Raw genomic sequence first — 22307 nt, forward strand, 5'->3', positions numbered from 1 at the left:
GGACAGTTTTAAAGAACGGTTGCAGATAGATGTGTAAAAGTTAGGTGTGACGGGTCGTTCAGTGTAATATAACCAGCTGCTGCCGCACCGCGTGCCTACGAAGCTGATGTGTTACACCAAAGGGCAGTTATACCGGCTATACAGATACAGATACAGAATAGTACGCTAGGGGAGTCGGCGTGCCATAGGGGTCAGTCTAGTATACTATAGACTCTATTTGTCCAATATGTACTATGGAGCCTGGTAAATGTATGTCAGCTCATAGTGAGCCTGGTAAATGTATGTCAGCTCATAGTATTAGGCAATAGACAAAGTAGATTATATGATTGTATGAGTTACTGTAAAGTATCTTTGATTTGCAGTGCCAATGTTGTATCAGTATTGTCAGTGGCAGATAGCATTATGTTCAAGAAGCTTCTGAATTATGGTTGGAGATGTTGATACCTTGAATTGATGTGAATTATGTAGCCAGGCACCTTCTATGATAATTATCGTACTATGCACTAAATGGATATATTAAAAAATCTGGACTGCATTAAACATGTAACTTACTGACTGGAAATGTGTCTTGTTTATGTAAGAAGTGGTGGGGCCGATGTTGTGGGCCCCAGGTTCTTTTAGAATGCTGCACAAGGGACTATTAGACTACAGGACTAAGGAACACACACAAGACACAGGTCATGCCATTGACACGCACGGGAGCTGTGAGTTGGGTCCCTCTCTCTGTTCTCTCGCTCTGTCCAACTCTAGGCCCCGGTCCTGGTGGAAGTTCCCTCCGTGCGTCTCTTGCTAAGATCTTGGATGACAGCAGATCCCATCCTCATCGCCAGATGTAAGTGGGGGTAACGATGGTAACTCCCGGTTCTTTTTGGGAATCTGCTACAAGAGTTCGACACTAGAGGGAAATGACCACACGGACACGAGGCATTCTCTGTTCACACAAAGGCTTTGCTCTCAAGACAGCCTCACCTGGACGTACCATGAATTCAACTGAACTCCCTGAGCAAAAAGCCTTGAATTTATTCATCTTCTTCTAACACCTTATCGCGAGACGTGTGTCTCGGGTTCACTCCAGGAAGTACCTTTACCATACATATCATAACAGTGAAGGAACCTTTGATTTGGCTTTGTTGTTTTAGAGAACAAAGGGTTAAGGAACTAATGTTTACCTGCTAATGAGTTCTATGGCTTCAGTGTGAATTACAATAACACATGCTAATGGTTCTTATGGGTTCTATGTGAAGTACGCTAACATATGGGGACTGGCCCCAGCTTGTAGTCTCCAGTCAATGCAAATTACAGTTATCACCTCAGCGTTATGGCACTGTCACAATCAGCATACTAATTCTAGTCCTAGCAAAATGACAGCAAACAATACATAATGGACTACAATATTTTGGTATTCCGCCCTACTTACATTTATACCTGTAGCATATTATTGCGTACTTAGTTAGCTAGGGCGGCGTACTCCGTAGTTACCGCTGGCCTTCCCTTTCCGCATTCTCTTATGCGAAGATACACTCGCATCATAGAACTTACAGAAAGGTTCGGACTCAGCTTGCCTGCCCTCCCAATATTGTGGGCATTGCTACTGCCTAGCTGTCAGCTAATCAGACAATGTGTCTTTATGTTATCGAAAGGAAAAGCTTGTTTTAAGTAAGGCACGTTCATTAGTATTTGTGGCAGAGACAGTCATCTATAGCATATCACACCAAGGATGCTCAACAAGTCATTTCTGCACCCAAACTTGTTTATCTGGTACCAGATTTGAGATCTGCAGGATCTTTGGTAGAATGCAATCACCAGGTTTAGGTGATATGTTTGGTGTCATTAAACAAACAAAAAATGTATGTTATAGTTAATTTCCAATGCCTTTTGTGGGCACACAGAAACACAGGCCTGTCCTTGATGTTGAACACTATCTTCACACAGACAGTCTGTCCCTGGTGCAAGATCTACATGCAGATACCCATGCCTGTCCTTGGTGCTGAACACTACACAGATACATAACCCTGTGCTTGGTGCTGAACACTACACAGATACATAACCCTGTCCTTGGTGCTGAACACTATCTACACAGATACATAACCCTGTCCTTGGTGCTGAACACTATCTACACAGATACATAACCCTGCCCTTGGTGCTGAACACTATCTACACAGATACATAACCCTGTGCTTGGTGCTGAACACTACACAGATACATAACCCTGTCCTTGGTGCTGAACACTATCTACACAGATACATAACCCTGTCCTTGGTGCTGAACACTATCTACACAGATACATAACCCTGTGCTTGGTGCTGAACACTACACAGATACATAACCCTGTCCTTGGTGCTGAACACTACATATATACATAACCCTGTCCTTGGTGCTGAACACTATCTACACAGATACATAACCCTCTCCTTGGTGCTGAACACTATCTACACAGATACATAACCCTCTCCTTGGTGCTGAACACTATCTACACAGATACATAACCCTGTCCTTGGTGCTGAACACCATCTACACAGATACATAACTCTGACCTTGGTGCTGAACACTACACAGATACATAACCCTGTCCTTGGTGCTGAACACTACACAGATACATAACCCTGTCCTTGGTGCTGAACACTACACAGATACATAACCCTGTCCTTGGTGCTGAACACTACACAGATACATAACCCTGTCCTTGGTGCTGAACACTACACAGATACATAACCCTGTCCTTGGTGCTGAACACTATCTACACAGATACATAACCCTGTCAGATTCAGCTTTATTCCTGGATGACTTGTCATGTATATACACATGAAATACGTCATCAGTCACAGAATCAACTTTAAAACATTAATGCATTTACAACATTTAAAATTAGACAGCAATGGGATTAAGAAAATATACATGACAGAATCAACATTCTTTACCGATCATCTAGCACTTTCGTACAGCAATCTTACAGAGCGGGGTGCAAATGACATCTCATGTCGCTTCGTTTTACTTCTAGATGCCCTGTATCGGGCTTCCCGACGAAGACTGTACGAACTGTCCTGAGGTGAAGTAAAGAACTCCCTCAGCGGAGAGCTACTGGTGCTGAACAATATCTACACAGATACATAACCCTGTGCTTGGTGCTGAACACTACACAGATACATAACCCTGTCCTTGGTGCTGAACACTATCTACACAGATACATAACCCTGTCCTTGGTGCTGAACACTACACAGATACATAACCCTGTCCTTGGTGCTGAACACTATCTACACAGATACATAACCCTGTGCTTGGTGCTGAACACTACACAGATACATAACCCTGTCCTTGGTGCTGAACACTATCTACACAGATACATAACCCTGTGCTTGGTGCTGAACACTACACAGATACATAACCCTGTCCTTGGTGCTGAACACTATCTACACAGATACATAACCCTGTCCTTGGTGCTGAACACTACACATACACATAACCCTGTCCTTGGATACATAACCCTGTCCTTGGTGCTGAACACTACACAGATACATAACTCTGTCATTGAGTTGAACTTGGTGCTGAACGCTACATAAAACACTAAGAAACCATCCTCTTGCTGAAAAAATTTCTTCAGCGTGCATGCCCCCTATAATGTCTTAAATCTAGGTGTATGCTTATTGGCTGGCACCCATATAAGGCAAGATCATTAATATTCATACGGAGGACAGGTAATAGTGGGATCTGTGGTGTCAGAGTTATATGACGCTGGTAAGCCTCTACGTTATAGTATAGGAGAATGCATCTCTAGTTTTAACCAAAAATTGACAGCCAACGTCGAAATACCACCTGCATATGCAGGTTAGTGCAGGTAAAATTGGAGCTGTGCAGGTATTTTTGGTGTATATCTGCACCTAACCTGCACTGGTCCATGTAACGTTATTGGGTTTTATACATAAATTTCTTATTACCTGCATTGACTGTTACCACCTATACTATAAACGTAAAAATAGCAATGGTTCCTGAACAATTTTAGTATGGTCGAGGAGGTTAAAAAGACCCTTCGTATGATCCATAGTTCCTAAATTGCCGTGTAAAGTGCAATGTTACTGATGTTGGTGTTTTATTGGTGTTTTAGTACCACGCAAAGTGTACTTTTACTGATGTTGGTGTTCAGTTCCGTGAAAAGTGCAATGGTTCTGATACCAGAAAAAGTGTAATTTCAGTGATGTTGATAAGTATTGCAAGACCTCCCAAGCGTTGGAAAGACCAATACCACAGGGATTTACAACATGGAGGAACCACACGGAGAGGAGCAATGGGCCAGTCTCTCGTCTGGGCGCTTGAGCAGGATGGCAGCCCTAGGGTGATGTTTCTACGTTTCCTTGCACTTTTCATGTTACTGAAATCTGAGTAGTTACGTTACTCATTTCATGGTAGATACATTCTGTAATCAAAACTACAAACGAAAAGGTTGTGATTTGACGATTGTTGCACTTTTATTTGTTACTGTCCAAGTTTATACAATTGGAACACAATTGGTGCCTTAAATGGCAAAACGCTCTGATTTTAACGATTTCTTTCTGCAGTGGTTTGATAAATGACTACTTGTAGAAGGGAAAAAAGCAAATTATAGCAGCCCAGTGTAGAGATAGAAACTTTTAGTCTTTTTAATAGGAAAACGTTGTTAAAATCGAACATTTAGCTCAATGAATGACAATATAGCAACTTTGACAAAAAGTCGGTGTAGTCAACGATGCACTTAGTTTCTACATCTGTTTACGTGTAGGTAAAAACTTGAATAATTGATACAATAAACAGCAACTTTGAATCGGTCTTTAAAAAGAACCCCTGAAGTGCAAGTTCATTTTCGGCGCATACCAAAAATACAGCTGGATCAGTTGAAGATTCATAAATGACCTTCTTGGTGACTAAACGTTGCGTTGTTTGATTGACTGATAGCGTTGTGATATAAAATTGACACATTAGTCCTCTGGCCCAAATACTTCAGGCGCCTCTTTCAGAGCCACGCGGACCAGTTCTTCCCAGTACCAGCGCTTGATGTAGGTCGCGCGTTCCTTCTCATCTTGTACCGACTTGGTGAGGGTCTTCTGGATGTCTTGCAGCTCCCCCAAACTTAGTCCTTGTGTGTCGGGTAACTTGTAAGATGTGCGATCGGGCACGGCAGTGATAATGTTCTTGATAACTGGGTACCGGAGAACATGCGGGGCGGTAGTGGCGAGTCTGGATCGAAGGGATTCGGCATGAGCGAGAAGCTTTTCCGCGTAGTCTCTCTCAACATGAAGCTCTTCCCACAGCTTGTTGACTGACGACATGACCATTTCATACTGAGGATCTTCTGCGTCCTTGTGTATGGGTGATGAAGTGGTTGTTGTAAGAGACGCCCCTCCTTGAGTAGACGTTGTCGTCTGACTGTCTGTATCTGCGCCGCTGTTGTCGGGTGCTTCAGTCTGTTTTCCACGGACAATTGAAGCATGGCACTCTGAGACATCGCCTTCTCCGGCAGTAGGGCGTTTGTCTGCTGTATCTGTGGCTGGTAGGCCGGATGCCGAGCTTGTTGAAGACGCTGCTTTGACGTCTGCGGCTTCGCCGGCAGCGGCTGGTGGTGAGTTGTCCTTGCCGCTGTTGTCCGTTAGTGCGTCCGGCTCTTTTTCCTGGGAAACATTGATCTTGTCATTCTCCAGCTCTGGTTTCTCCTGCAATTCCGTCTTGACTGTCCCCTCGGAAGTCTTGGCAGGGTCTGAATGAAAGAAGTGCACACTCAATAATAAGTCTATAAAGAAGACGTCGACCTTTCTTCGGCACGTTACGCAAAGTAAAGGTATACATGCATATTGTTTGTCACCTTTATTTTAGAACTTGAATTAAAAGGAAAAAACATTAGACATCTATCTGTCAAACAATTTAAGTCTAAAGCGTCTTACCATGACAATTTGGTTGCTCCCTCTCCGGACCGTCGGCAGCACCGGACGCTTGAATGTGCGTCACGTCTGCGTTACGGTGCGCGTCATTTGGTGGGGCGTCCCTGTCTTCGTTAGCAGCAAACTCGTCCGCTGTGTCTGAAGTTGAGGCTGTTTCTGAAGTTGAGGCTGTTTCTGAAGTTGAGGCTGTGTCTGAAGTTGAGGCTGTGTCTGAAGTTGAGGCTGTTTCTGAAGTTGAGGCTGTGTCTGAAGTTGAGGCTGTGTCTGAAGTTGAAGCTGTGTCTGAAGTTGAGGCTGTGTCTGAAATTGAGGCTGTGTCTGAAGTTGAGGCTGTGTCTGAAAAGTCTTGTTTCGCGTCTGCGATGTCGCCGGTGACGGATGGCGGTTTGCTGTCCTTAGCACTGCTGTCACGGGGCGTGTCCACTTGTATTTCTTGGGAAACTGCCACCGCCTTGCCCTGGTGATTCTGCAGCCCCGACAGAGTCTCCGGCTTCCCTTTTGAAGATGCCTCAACAGTCTCCTCGATAGGCTTGGCTGGGACTGAGTAGAAAGAGCCGTTTCATCAGGACTTTAAACAACATACATGACAATTCCCTTCAAATTTGCCCTAACCTTTCGCTTCTTTGAAAATGTTCATTGAGGAGTGGTCATTTTCATGTGTACCCTTGCTTGTGGTAGGAGTGAAAAATAATAGCTCGTTTTCCCCTATCAACGGCCACGAAAGCGTGACATACAAAATCATCCTGCATAGGAACAGAAACAGACGCCTCTTACCTTGGTTCTGTGTAGGCTGACTTTTCACCTCGGTACCATCGAGAGTAACGGACACTTGTAAGAACACTTCCTCATTCCTCCGCCCGCCTTTGTTGGGCGGAACCATAATGTACCACCACTTCTGTGGTAAACCGTCCGCTGACTCTAGTGCGGCTGCAACATCGATGGATAGCTCACCAACTGTGGTGTCTTTGCAGCGCTTCGCCTTTCGAAGTTTCAGAACCAGTTGGTCTGTTGGCGACCATGGCACGAACTCCGTAGAATGCTCCCAGATCAGTGCATCGGACTTTTTCTTAGCGGTTTGAATCTTTTCCTTGCCATGGCGCATTGTCACCAGATACTTGCCCTGACTCTGGCGTCCAACTTTGCCCTCGTGGACAGTTACGCTGAGTTTTGTCTCGCCACTCTGTCTTTTACCACCAGGCCTGAGCAATGAAAACACCTGTACCACTGAAAGGAACGCTGACGCCGCCTTGTCTATAACCCCCATCTTTCTATGGGAAACTTGCAAATTCACTTTGACAAAACGCGGAGCTCGAGAGATCCGTGCGTATCCTCGGTCAACAGTGGCGTTATGTTTGGTTGCTGTGCTACAGCGTGGATAAATGCAGTTCTAGAACACTCCATGACAATCGCGAGCGCTCCATAGAACATGGCATTTACAACCTTGACCCCAGTGACCCTAAAATTTGTAGTGAAGGCGTTCAAATACAGTATTTTACCTTCTCGGAGATGTGAAACAATGTCTTTTACTACTGTCTTTTAAAGCAATTCGAACATTTAGATAAATCCGCTTCCAGTACTAGTCTTCGTAGCACCCTTGTTTTTAGCATCATTCCTAAGAACGGTACTAGATAGCCTTCAGCAAAACGTACGTATTTGCCGATTAACTTCAACCACTAGTCTCTGTTTTATTTCTTGTATGATTACACGTTACTATCATTGCATTTTAGGAAGAAATACACTGTAGGATAATGTTTCATGATGGTGAAATTACATGTTTTAAATCAACTCTAATGCCAAAATCGCGTACTGCAGACTCACATGTATAGCTTTAGACCTAGTAAGGCATTCAGTTGCTAGGCATATTAAAACTATATGTTCAATGTTTTCCATATTTCCTCCAATCTTAAACTTGTTACAAAATTACAAAATATACTCTCATCCATTAGGTTTTCAGTAATGTCGGATTGCAAAAGACAGGAAAATACTGACGCTATTGCAGTTCCCATGGTACACAAGCACCAGTATCAGTATCATTGCACTTTTCAGAGTACTGAAACACAAACATCAGTGAAGTTGCACTTTTCATGTTACTGAAACATCAACATCAGGAACATTGCAGTTTTCGCGGTACTGAAACAACCGCATTAACAATACTGTAAATGCAGAAATGTTCGCGGCGACCACTTCACCGCGAACTTAAAACCACCGCGAACATTTTTCTATTATGGTGTTAGGCTGTAGTCTATGGTGTTACCGCGGACTTAAATCCACCGCGAAAAGTCCTTTTTCCCGCTATCGCGAAATTAAATCCCCGCGAAATTAAATGCATTTACAGTATTGCACTTTTCATGGAGTTGAACACCAACATCAGTGAAATTGCACTTTTCACGGTACCGAAAACCAGCATCAGTAACATTGCACTTTTCACGGTACTGAAACATTGGCATCAGTATCATCGCACTTTTCATGGTACTGAACACCAGCATGAGTAACATTACACTTTCATGGTACTGAAACTGAACATCAATGGCATGATATGTAATAGTTGCCCCATGGGCGGGGCGAGTTTTCTGTGTATATCGCCAGGCCCACCCACCGAGGGGTTTCTAGTCTCCCCGAGGGCGAAGCCCAAGGCCATGGGGTAACTAACTTAGCCCATGGCATACTTCCCCGAAGCTTTTCTAGTTCATCAGCTTTACAAAATGTTACTTTATTTTGTCCTAAAAGTCCACAATCTTTCTTGTTACCTCCATGAAAAAATGGAGGTATAGTTTTGAGTGTGTCTGTCTGTGTGTCTGTGTGTGTGTCTGTGTCTGTGTGTCTGTGTGTCCGCATATTTGTGGTCAGCATAACTTGATAACCTCTTGATGGACTACGATGGTAATTAGTATGTGGGTAGGGGTTGGGAAGACGAAGGTCAAGGTCAATTTTGGGCCCCCTGGTATGTGACCTTGGTACTGCAGCGCAACTTCCGGTTTTGCTATCTCGGTGTTCTGAACATGCTATGGTCACGATTTTTGAGTATTAGATACCTCTTATGCTCAGGAAAAAATGACATAAGTTTGGGCCCCCTAGCGTCTAGTTTGGGGATAGCAGGGGCATTTTTGTTAAAAACTTCTGAAGACGATAACTCAAGAAGGGAACAACGGATTTTCATGATTTTTGGTATGTAGGTACCTTAGACAATGTTGTATAAGATAAAATACTAATTATGCAAAATAGGAGTACATTTGCATAATTAATGAGAATATTCTATCATAGCAGTTTTTTCAATGTATCTCTTGTTCCAGACATGCTATGGTCTTGACATTTAGGTGGTAGATAGCTTTTAGTGCCATGACAAAGTGGGGCAAGTTTCAGCCCTCTAACATTTAATTGTGAAACTGCAGGAGCGTTTTTGTCAAGACACTCCAAAGAGGATAACTGCAGCAAGGAATGACGGATTGCCTGCATTTTAGGCATGCAGGTAGCTTAGGCAAAGATGTTCATAATGATATACATGTTATGCAAATGAGGACTTAATTTGTATTATTAATGAGGAAATTGTATAATTCCATTGTTTTTAATAACTGGACTTAAACAAATGTAGAACTTGTTAATTATGATAGGTGGAATGTAAACAGATACCAAATATGGTAATGAGGAACTTATTTGCATAATTTATGTAAAAATTGCAAAACCGCTTTATGATTAATAATGGGAATTTTATCATTGTGACATGTGTACGTTATTCAATTATGAACACCATGCATAAATTATGTTAATGTGTTAGTCAATTGCATGAAATTTACGAAAGCTCTAAATTTTCATGGAGAATGAGGTCGCCGAACTCTAGTTATTGCTTGAAAAGCTGTGACAGAGTGTCAGGCTGTAACAACACACGGTCATTAATCTTGTCAAGACCTTCCTGGGCAAGATGCCTGGACAGACAGAAAGTCTGCTCATATTCCTCTGGGCAATTAGAAGTCAAGCATAGGATTGGTCAGTTATCACATGACACTATTCTGGTCCCAGAAGAAGGTCTCAAAGGTAAGCGAGGATTGGTCAGAACGGGTCACATGCGTATAGCACCCACACTTTTCAGGCTGATATCACCACAGTTTTCTTGATATCACCACAGTTTTTTCCTCATTTGCATGAAATAGCAGCACACTTTTTTTCGTAGCACCATACTATGTGGATATATCAACAGAAAATGGGGGCTCCTCATTGGCTGAGGGGAAGTAGCCATGGGCTAAGAAAAGCTAGAAGCTTAGAATAGTGGTTTTGGCATCCGTCTGTCTCGGAAGACAATCTGAGTTAAGTGAGGAAAGTCGTGTAAAGTGCCTTTCCCCCAAGGACACAAGATCGATGACACAGCAGACAAAATACCATCTGCATATGCAGGTTAATGCAGGTGAAATTGGAGCTGTGCAGGTATTTCTGGTTTATACCTGCACCTAACCTGCACTGGTCCATGTACTAGGTTTTATACATAAATATCTGATATTGTAGGTGAATATGAATTGTTACTAGTATTAGCTGCATTGACTGTTACCACCTATACTATAACCCTTGGTATGATCCATACCTCCTAAGTTCAGAGTGGTGCAGGTAAAATTTGTCTGGTGCAGGTAATTTTCAATGTTACCTGCACCAGTGCAGGTATGCAGAAAAAAAAGGATTTCGAGCCCTGTACATATATGACATATTTCCCAGCAATAGAAACTTTTAAAACGGTTATTTTGGGGGAAAATGCAATATATGCTGAATAAAGAGACTCTTTTTACACAACCAATGCTTTATTCTCACCGACGTTTCGGTGACCGTCTGTCACCTTCTTGAGGGCAATTCTGACTGGTTCACATTGTACTGCAGGACGGGTGTCCCTGCCTGTCCGACAGTACAATGTGAACCAGTCAGAATTGCCCTCAAGAAGGTGACAGACGGTCACCGAAACGTCGGTGAGAATAAAGCATTGGTTGTGTAAAAAGAGTCTCTTTATTCAGTGACGTACCAACCTGATGAAACTGTTGACGGATGCAATATATGCTTATTCGAATAAAGAACAAGACAGAAGTGCAATATGTTGTGTTTATTGAATATTGTGTTACTATATATTCATTGTAACATTTCTGATGCTACCCAATTCCTTGACCCCATCTGTGAAAGTGTAACCAACACTATATAAAACTTTTGTCCATTTTTTCTATTGAAAATCAAACATACTACTAGTAATACTATAAATCTAAATGCAAGTTCCAATATTATAATATATGTCGAGTATTTATAATTCAAATAATGACTGCATACAACTTTACAAAGTTAGTCAGACAGTTGAAAATTTACAAAGATGTAACAGAACATGAAAACCTGCAATTCGGTGAACTGATGTTATTCTCAGTGGCTTAATTGACTACTTGTGTAACTGATTTTCATATAATGCTAAACATTATCATTCAATCTAAAAGTGTAGCATTCAACTAATACCAGATATATACCAATATATACAATCAAGCATTTTTAGAATACAACATGATAACTACATGCAACAGAACAAAATCTGAAAACTAAATTTCTTACTGTCCTTAAATTTTCTTTGTTGAATTTAACTTTTAAGCAAGCAACACCATTTGAACATCCACCAAAAGTAAATACAGTCAACTACCTATAACTATTAGTATGTGGAGAAAATACTTATTTTGCAACCTAGTTCTTATCAAGTTAATAAGCATAATGTGAGAAGTTACAATATAAGTGGCTAAGTGGCATTGTCTAAACCTATCAATTATCAACTTAAAGTAGAAAGTACAAGTCAGTTACCTGTACAATCTTTCTCTCAAGAACATCAATAATTCTTCCTGTTACAAACTTATGTTAGCAAATCTTTGTTGCTGTTTTGTATTTTTCCACCATTAGAACTCATGCCATTTCAAGGCACATTCACACAAGACAACACTAGTTCACCTCTATCCTTTCTTTTTTTCTTTCGTTTTTGAGGCTACCAACTTCAATTTGCTAAAGACTTTTGTAGCCTATATAGGAAAGTCGTGTAAAGTGCCTTTCCCAAGGGCACAAGACCGGTGACACGTCGGGGTTTGAACTCAGGACCTTCTGGACCTGAGTCAAACGTGCTGACAATTGTGCCACGCAGTCCCACAATGGGGTAACCTATATCCGTTGTTTTCGATAACAGTAAATAGGGATATGGTGGTTTCAAATGGCTGTCTTTTAAAACATTGCATTTGAAACTATTGTCTAAATACACTGTTTTTAAATACAACAGACATAGGTTACCCCATGGATAAAGGTGAACTAGCATTACTTCACATTAAATTAAAGGCATTTAACGCTAGTTCACCTTTATCTGCGGGGTAACCTATATCCGTTGTTTTTAAAAACAGTGTATTTAGGCACATCAGTCGACGGGTGGTACTTTTAAACTGCAATGTACTGAAAATATTGAAATTGCAAACCAACATTTGTCAACTTGATATCCCCAAATACCCTGTTTTTAAAAGCAATGGATATAGGTTACCCAGCGGACAAAGGTGAACTATCGTTACCACTTGAGATTTGCTTTATCTACTATCACTTTGATTCTAAGAAAATTACTGTAGAACTTTGCAACAATTTTCTAGTGTAAGGACTTGTCCGGGGAGATGTTGATATCGTTTCTCCTGTAGAACTCTGTCCTGACGTGCATGATGCGGACATGTTTGCGGTCGGGAGGGTCCTTAAACTGGTCCAGCTTGTGTCCGTAGTCAGAGGAGGACAGTGTTGGCACATCCTTCACTCTCTCCTGCAAGAGGTAATGTTGGAAATGTTACAGTCAAATAAATATCAAACGAATATTGACCTGTACACAGTGACATAAAATATAATAGACTGCAACCATGGGGATAATTGCAGGGCTATAATACTCCTAAGAGGATATGCCTTGCACACTATCCATGCAATATCAGGTCACACCAATTTGATTTCTTGGTTCACGGATTCGCTCGTTCCTATTTTTTGGGAAAAAAAAATAAAAATAAAAATTACCACTCAGCAAATTTTCACCATTAATGAAACCATTCACCAACTTTCTGGTGTAGCAAATTGGCCTTTATGTTATAAGCTCCTGAAAGTGTGGGTACAGGTGCTGTTACTGTACAAAAATAATGTTTTTGTACTTTTATCAAGCTGAAAACTTTTTTTCTTTATGTTTTGGATTAGCCGTTACCTTTACCCCAACCATTTTACAATTTTTATTTTTATTTTTATTTCGCCCTCTCGCACCATATTCTTTATGAAAAAATCCGTAAACCAAGAAATTAAATTGGTGTGGCCTCAGCTGCCAAATTAACAGTCCTTATGATGACTTCATTGTAACATTTTGCCACTTTCAATACAAAACAATTAATACCTGACTAAATGCTTTGATGCTCTCCAAAAAATGATACAGTACTACTATAATCAGGTTCAGACCTGTACAGATCCTCTGGACTGTACATAGTCAATTTTTCCCATCCCACTGTTTCGGAGCCAATGTTAATTTTTGTTGTTCGCTCTTTTGCAGACTTTTTATATTACGCTTGTGCGGGTGACAGAAATTCTGGATAGTATGTCAAAGGTAAAGGCCCCTGACTTGAAAATAGGCAGGCACCATTATTGTCTGGATATTGTTACACAAAGCGAGATCATATTGAGATAAGACTGTTTACTTCTCGGGGGGCTTCACCTTTCATAAACATGTAATACCCACAAAAAATTCCTGTTGCCTGCGCATGCGTAGTGAAATCTGTGGAAGAGCTTATAATGCTCCAGTTGCCTGATTTAATTTTGTTAACGCCCACTGACGTATTACTATTGCTAAGATGGCGGCGGAGGTGGTCACGCCGATCCCACGCTCCTGCTGAGATAAGTTTAAAAGTGTCCTTACCGAGTAGATCTACAATATTTTTTCAACCAAAAGACTCTGTAGATATATTTCCGTCAACTCTGATTTATATCGGGTTGCCTTTTTCCCTTGTTCTTGGATATTTTGACGAATTTACGATTTTCCGTGAACCCAAGCCAACCCAAGCCAACTTCGGACGCCATGACCGACCCAAGCGCTCACGAGGACTTGTACTCCGTACTCGGTGTATCTTCTTCGGCAACTCCTGATGATATTGTGGAAGCGTACAAAAAGGAGGTCAAGCTGTACGAGAACGCGTCTAAACTCGGCAGAAGTAAGCAAGCGTCCAAAGAAGCTTTGACAAGACACAAGGAGGTAAGCAGATCGTTCAGTATACTATCCGACGTGTCCCGAAGACAACGGTATGACAACAGCGGCTCTGTAACTGTCCCTACCAAAATCACAAAGAAGTCACGCAAACAGTCCGCAGATTACTGCATTAACCAGAATGAGCAAAGTGTCACGATATTTTTACCCCCGAACCTTGCGACCTCTTGGCTCTCCAAGTGCGAAGAACACCACTCAACCCGAGCAACGAGAAAGGCACCGGTAAATAACCGGGTAGTAAAGGGCAAGGTCCCTGACAACGGCCACCAGATCAAAACCGTGTTCAAAGATACCCAATCTCAAGACATCGTAGGTTCTGTCAGTATCATGGTCTATGAATCTACAAACAAGATTCTAGTTCAGGGTTCCGCTTATCTGTTGTGGTTCACGGAAGTATTCCCTGTTCTCAAAGAGGCAATTGACACTGCGTGTACCGACAAAATCAAGGCTCTGACAGAATCGGAAGAACCCAGTTTAGTTGTATCGTTGGACACAACAGATAGCCCCCCATTGTGCTCAGTATGTGAACAACCTATGATGGCTGACGTTTGCGCTTTGTGTGAAACTGTGCCTAAAGTCGTGCTAGACTGCAACAGTAATGATTTGCGTCCTGTTGAAATTGAGGAAACGGTAGAAGACACAAGTACTCCTCACAGCGGTATCACGGCTAACAAGTCAACTCCTGTCATTCCTGCCGACTACTCTATTCTTCAGGAAAATGTGAACAAACTGGAAGCTTGTCTTGTTGACTCAATCTCAGTTCAAAAAACCTCTGAGACTTCAATCCTGCAAAGGCTTTCCTTACTGGAGGACAGGCTGAAAGTCCGTGAACAAAACCATGTCTGTGAAGGACTATCTGCCCTTGAGAAAAGGAAACTCCTAGAAGATGTTGCACGTTTGGAAAGTGTAAAATGTGATCTTGAGAATCAAGTTCAGTCACTCCAACGCAAATACAACGAGCTGTCAAGTGCTATGCAGAAGGTTCATTTGTCGGGTTCACACGGTCAGACAAAATCGACAGAGACACAAACCACCCAGGAGGCTTCAGATCGCGCCGACAAATTATTGTATGAATTAGCTAATGTCAGCGTCAGCAACAGATTTCAAGTTCTAGATGAGTACAACAATAGGAACAGCTCCGACAATACAGTTTCAAACCCCGGTGCTAAACGCCGTCGCCAAGCACACAAAACAGGCGCGAACGTGTCTCCTGTTCAGGACAAAGTGGAAGACAAGGTCCCTGAATCAACAATCACACAGCATCAGCATTGTAAAGACATGCCGCCCGATGTGTTAATCTTGGGTGACTCCAACACAAAGCCAATCAAGCCAGACGTCATGTATCCAGACAAACGTGTAACAAAAGAGATAACCTACAACATAACACAAGCTACAGACCACATCCAACAGTCAACCATGCCCGCCCCCAAAGTTATACTGTTCCACATTGGAACTAACGACGTACGAGACAAACGGGATCCAACGGCTGTTTCTGAGGGTTTTCGAAAACTAATTCAGACTTCCCGCGATAAGTTCCCCCATACTCCACTGGTTTTCTCCGCCATTCCGCCCAGACGCGACTCAAAGCTACAAGAAATTGGCGAACAGGTGAACTCTTTCCTGAATGTCGTATCTGAAGAAACCAGCTACGTACACGTGACGGACAACAGCAACCTGTCAAACATGGGGACGATCAAGGAAGCCCTATATTGCCAAGATGGTTACCACTTGAATAGGTTCGGAACCCGCGTGATGGTCTCTAACATTAAAAGAGTGGTTAACCCTATCATAGGTCTGGGTAACTACAGCAGTAAGGGTACAAGGGCAAACTTCCAGTCACTCCCTGGTCAATGTGCTGTGCCTCCAAGATTCTACCAGCATCCCGCAAACGGTCAGAGACAACCCCCACGTTCTCTCGTGGTTGGATCTCAAGGTCAAAGTCAAGGCCTTCCCCGATCACCAAATGCACCTGCATCAAACCAACGTTCAACTGTACTGTCCGGACGTGCCGTCGGAACTTTTCCAGCCAGTTCTCCTTCGGGACAGCCAAACGGACAACCCCGTGATGGTGGTACTCCATCACCGGCACCGCCTGGACGTCCTGCCGTGTTCGGTGCACCTGCCTCGGGACAGCCAGACGGACAACCCCGTGGTACTCCATCACCGGCACCGCCTGGACTTCCTGCCGTGTTCAATGCACCTGCCTCGGGACAGCCAGACGGACAACCCCGTGGTACTCCATCACCGGCACCGCCTGGACTTCCTGCCGTGTTCGGTGCACCTGCCTCGGGACAGCCAGACGGACAACTCCGTGGTACTCCATCACCGGCACCGCCTGGACGTCCAGCCGTGTTCGGCGCACCTGCAAGAGACTCCCGCCTACAGCCGAGTCAGCGTTCGGGACCATGGGGAAGCCCGCCTCCCTTCTTCAACTTCCCACCTGCACCATGGGGCCTTCCACCTCCGAACACTACCCGAATGGCTCCTCCACCTTGGCCCTGGCATCCAGCCCTGATGTGGCCGCCCATGCCGATGTGGTAGGAAAAGTATAAGTATAAGTCGTAACATGTTGGAACATGAGTATATATTATAAGTAAAACTGTTAGTTGAGCAAGGAATTAATGACGTATTTAGTATTTCTTTGCATCTTCTTTTCAACTTCAAGTTTACTTGATATATTGAGAAAACGTATTGAATCTATATATAATGTCCTCATTTTAGTTTAAACTCGGATTTTTAAATGTTGCTAGATATTGTATTTTAATGCTCGTGTATGGACACTATTTTACTTATTGCACTGTTTTGTTTTGTTTTGGATATGAAAGCATTCCGAAGTGGATGCAAGAGCTTTGGCGTTTGGAATGTACACGGATTAGGTTCCAAACTAGAGGATTCTGATTTTCTGTCTCACATCAAAAAGTTCGACTTCTTCTCGCTTTTAGAAACCTGGAGTACAGAAAACACCAAAATTAACATTCCCAACTACAGCTATTTTCACCAACATAGACAAAAGAGCAAGCGAGCGAAACGTTCTTCGGGAGGTATTGTCTTCCTATTTAAAAACGAATACAAATGTTACGTAAAGAAAGCACCATCTAAATCAACAGATGCCCTTTGGGTACAAATCGACCGCCAACTACTCGGTTTGCCCAAAGACTTATTTATTTGTTGTCTCTATATTAGCCCCGGATCATCCACTGCTCACAAACATTCAGACAATCACATCATAGAAACGTTAGAAGATGAAATTTCTAAATTTAGCTCTGTCGGATATGTATTACTAGGTGGTGATTTTAATGCTCGTCTCGGAAATCTACCTGATTACACAGCCGATTCTCATATTGACGACGATTCCGACAGCTCCCCATACTTCACTGACAGACAACACATGGATAAAGTTCCTCACAATAAATTCGGCAGACTAATCACAGACCTGTGCATTCAAGCAAACCTTAGAATTTTAAATGGTAGAGTCGTTGGCGACTTACAAGGAAAATGCACGTGTCATCAACCAAACGGTAGCAGCACAGTTGATTTAATGATTTGTAGCCAGCCCTTCCTACAACAAATTTTAACATTCCGTGTCAATCCTTTAACAGTTTTCTCTGACCATTGTATGATATCAGCATTTATCAACTCAAAACCACCAATACATCTTTGTCAGGAGAAACACAAAATCTCACACAACAAGCCTCTTCCTAAACAGTTTCACTGGAACGAGAACTCTGCTCAGACATTCCTTCTTTCTCTCAGTCAGCCTGAAATTGTAAAACGATTAGGTGCTTTGAAAGACACTAACAACATAACATCTGTGGCAGAAATTGAGAATTATGTTTCTGAATTTGGCTCAATTCTAAGAGAGGCGGGTAACAAGTCACTGTGCTTAAAAAGAACTAGAAAACGCCCACCGAAAAGACAAAATAAGAAATGGTTCGATAAAACGTGTGTTGAAATGAAACGTGAAATTAAAAATTTAGCCTATTTACTTGAAAAAAATCCTTCAAACTCAGAAGCAAGAGGCAGCTTCTTCAGAAAGAAAAGGGAATATAGAAAATTGCTAAAAAAGAAAAAACGAGATTTCCGTCAACAAATTATGAATCAACTCTCCACTCTCAGAGAAAAGAATCCAAGTGCACTTTGGGACCTTGTTAATAAATTAAAACCAGAGAAGGCTCAAGAAAATAGCCAAATCCCCAGCGAAGACTGGTTAAACCACTTTAGTAAAGTTGACAAATCATCCAACGGAAATTATGTCGGTCCTTTCACTCCTGTAAATGATGAATCTCATTCCCCAACAGAGACAGAGAACTCTACATTAGATTCTACAATTACTGCAGATGAATTAGACAGAGCTATTGCAAACTTAAAGAATAACAAGTCAAGTGGAAGCGATATGATAAGAAACGAAATGCTGAAATGTGGCAAATCAATTTTCCGGAAACCTCTACTCCATCTTTTTAACCTGTGCTTACAAAACGCATACTTCCCCGAAGAATGGTCGCTCAGCCATATTGTACCTATCCACAAATCCGGAGATACTTCACTCCCAGACAACTATAGAGGAATCTCTATTATAAGTTGTCTTGGAAAATTGTTCTGTTCAATCTTAAACAATAGACTGTCTAATTACGCAGAAGAAAACAGCCTTTTCAAACCACAACAGGCCGGTTTCAGGAAGAATTTTAGAACAACTGATAATCTATTCACTTTGAACACGCTCGTCAGCAAGTATATCAGTAGAAATTCACGTCTGTACGCATGTTTTGTAGATTTTAGTAAAGCTTTTGATTCTGTTTGGCGAGAAGGTCTTTTACTTAAATTGAAGAAACTTGGGATAGGGGGCAAATTTCTCCTGACCATAAAAGATATGTACTCTAAAACTACAAATTGCATAAAAACAAACAGTGGTCTAACCGATACTTTTGTAACTCACTGTGGGGTTCGACAAGGCTGTAACCTGAGTCCAACATTGTTCAATTTATTTATTAGTGACATAGCCTCAGAATTTGATCATTCCTGTTGTAATCCTCCAGTTCTACACTGTATGAATGTACCTTGTCTATTATATGCTGATGATTTAGTAATATTCTCAGAGTCACAACGTGGCTTACAATCATCTTTGTCTAGATTAGAAGAGTACTGTAAATCTTGGAGGTTGAAAGTCAACCTAAAAAAGACAAAAATCGTAGTTTTCACCAAGGGTGGTCGTTTACCAAGAGACTGCTCCTTCTCGTTTAATAATAATGTAGTAGAAATTGTATCTTCATATTGTTAGTTAGGCATAATTGTCAACTCAGCTGGCACATTCAAAGCCAATCACAAATACCTATACACCAAGGGACTAAGAGCTTTGTTCGGAGTTCGACAATCCCTGGAGAAACCCGAGGCCCCGTTGTCCGTTAAAAACAAGTTATTCGATTCCTGTGTCAAACCTATCTTGCTTTATGGATCGGAGATATGGGGCTCTTTCAAAAGTTCAAAATCTTGCCCAATCGAATCCGTACATCTAAAATTCTGTAAACAATCCCTCAATGTCCCCAAAACAGCTAGCAATCTTGCTGCACGGGCTGAATTAGGGAGGTACCCCTTACACTTGGAGGCCTCCCTAAACGCCATTAAGTTTTTCACTAGAGTCTGCTTGAATGTGCCGGCTGATAGTCTCCAGGCAGACGCACTCTTATGTCAATTAGAATTAGACTCTTTAGGTAGTAAATGTTGGGCTTCCGGTGTGCGGAAAACTTTAGAAGAATGCGGTTATGCCTTTGTTTGGCATTCTCCACACTCAATTGTTTCAAAAGTGCCTTCAATCATCTCTGCTATTCAACAACGTTTAAAGGACATCTACTTTCAAACATTTCTATGCGAAATTCATAATGACAACAAGGGCAAATGCGCAAAGAACAAATTACGCTCATACAGACTGTTCAAATCCACCTATAACGAAGAAGAGTATCTTAAGATTCCGAACGAACGACAAAGATCTATTATCACCAAACTACGAATCAGCTGCCACAAACTCCGTGTTGAATCAGGGAGGCACAACCGCACACCTCTGGAGCAAAGAGTCTGTCAGTTCTGTAACCTGAACAAGATCGAAGATGAATCTCACTTTCTATTAGATTGTAGTTTATATAGTAACGATAGAAGTATTCTTTTTAGCCATATTATAGGAAAGTTCCCTCGCTTTGAATATATGTCTAGTGTTGAAAAATTCATTTTTCTTATGAGCTTTGATCAAACGACATTATACAAACACATCTCAAGCTACATATTTAACATAACTAAGAAACGAGAAGAAGCCGAACAAATGTATTAGAATAGTTTTAGAATTTATGTTTTAGATTAGTCTTAGAAACCATGATGTTTACTGCATTACTACCCTTTGTATCTATATGCCTGTACTTAGCCCGATAGGGCATGAATGTGCAATAAAGGCTATTACATTTTATTAATGAAGTAAACGTAGAGGACAGACAAGGGCAAGTGATAACCACAAAACAACAAAGGATTGAATACAAACACTTATCGTGTGGATCATCTATCTTCAACATTACAACATCACGAAGAAAGAAGCGAGAAGATGACCCATGAATTAGATTACTTTGCTCATATAAGTATCTGTATCTTGTGAATACATTTGCATTAAAGTGCCGTTCGTACCTCACTGTTGACATCCAGTCCCTTTAACTTGGCGTGTTCTCTGTCGTCTCTGTGCAGTTTGTTGTTGTAACCTTGTGGCTGGTGAAACAGTCTGTCGTAGGTCGACACTGGGCGGTCCTAGAAAAACATGAGCAGTAACGTTATAGCTTCGTCATATTTGTTCAAGATAAAGGTAAATATGCGATAAAAGGTGATGAGAAACTCGGTGTGACAGACTCCTTTTTTGGTAGATTTCAACAGGTTTATATGAAATTAAAACTGAAATGCATCACTGTCATCACAGGACAGTCTGGCATTTTCAACATCGTGTTCTAATTATGCAGATAATGTTATAACGTTACATTGCGTTGTATTTTCTGTCTCAACCGAAATGAGAAAAACATGTATGTTGGAATACAATTCTATAACATTTTCATCACACAGATCGGAAATTTTCTGTCCAAGTAAGTTGCCAGTGGTCGAACAAAAAATGCATTGTGTTGGCAGGTTTTTACTAGTTTGGCTGGATAAATGGAAACATGACATTGTTTTCCTCTGGCCTATTTGCAAGCAAAGAAAAATATAAGACGAACTGAAGAAAAATGCAGGTGTACAAGAGCCCACCCCTGCATGAGGACCATCTGGCCACTATTTATTCTGGTCGCCTATTCGCCCGGATGTTAGACACGTGATCCATCCATTGTAAAATATGCAGATTAGAGGCATCTCGTCACTCATCAGGCCGCCTCCAACAACGGCTGGAGCTGAAGCGACGACTCCTTCGCAAAGCAGACAAAACTTCCCGCGGCGGCAAGATTAGACGCCCGCTTGCAGGCGGTCGTCTCAGCGCATAGGTGACTTTAGGCTCCAGACGACGATTCCCCATCACTTTATAACGGAGGGCGGATAGATGACCAGGACAAATAGGATACTTTTTGGATGGTCCCTTGAAGAAATTTTGATTTTCCCATTGACCAAGTGTAACGTTACAGCAAGGAGCTTTTATCAGGATAAAAGCTCCTTGGTTACAGTGACCACCTGTCCACACGGGACAGAGACCAGATTTTATAAGTTCACCCAGAGTCTGAAGTTCACCCATGTTATCAGGCCCTCATTCTATAAGCTAGGCAGATATAGTTTATGCAAACGTCTTACACTAAAACAACAAAGTATCAAGACTTGTTCTAACCACCTTCTTGTCGTTGTTGAAGTACGTAATCGGCTTGGGATGTTCCCGTCTAGTCGGTACATACGAGTACGCAGAGAGGGAGGGGGGCGGCAGCTTCGCAGCGATCCCCGCGTGTTGTCCCTCCAGCGACCGCAGAAACGTCTTGGCCACGTCCGGTAACTTCTCTACTTCCTCGTTAAAGTCGTCTACGGGCTCAAGATATCCGTCGTCAAGTCCTTCTATCCTCGGCATGGCAAAATTTAGAGAGAAAAACGGGGAAAATGTAGACAGCTGTTGCACACAACAAAGGCTAAATGGCGGACCGTCTATAGCGTGTATGGTTACTAGG

At 42.0% G+C, this 22307-nt stretch overlaps 1 protein-coding gene across 1 annotated transcript; it reads right to left on the minus strand.

Annotated features, from left to right (window-relative positions):
- Positions 1–12254: 12254 nt before the first annotated feature.
- On the minus strand, positions 12255–22307 carry LOC118416656 (uncharacterized protein C5orf49-like). The gene is made up of 3 exons (XM_035821831.1): positions 21983–22307; positions 20812–20928; positions 12255–12684 (listed from the first exon to the last, which is right to left on the minus strand). The coding sequence occupies exons 1-3, from the start codon at positions 22208–22210 to the stop codon at positions 12520–12522; spliced, it is 510 nt and encodes a 169-aa protein (XP_035677724.1). The 5' UTR covers positions 22211–22307; the 3' UTR covers positions 12255–12519.

This window comes from Branchiostoma floridae, chromosome 5 (assembly GCF_000003815.2).
Source record: "Branchiostoma floridae strain S238N-H82 chromosome 5, Bfl_VNyyK, whole genome shotgun sequence".
NCBI classification, from domain to species: domain Eukaryota; kingdom Metazoa; phylum Chordata; class Leptocardii; order Amphioxiformes; family Branchiostomatidae; genus Branchiostoma; species Branchiostoma floridae.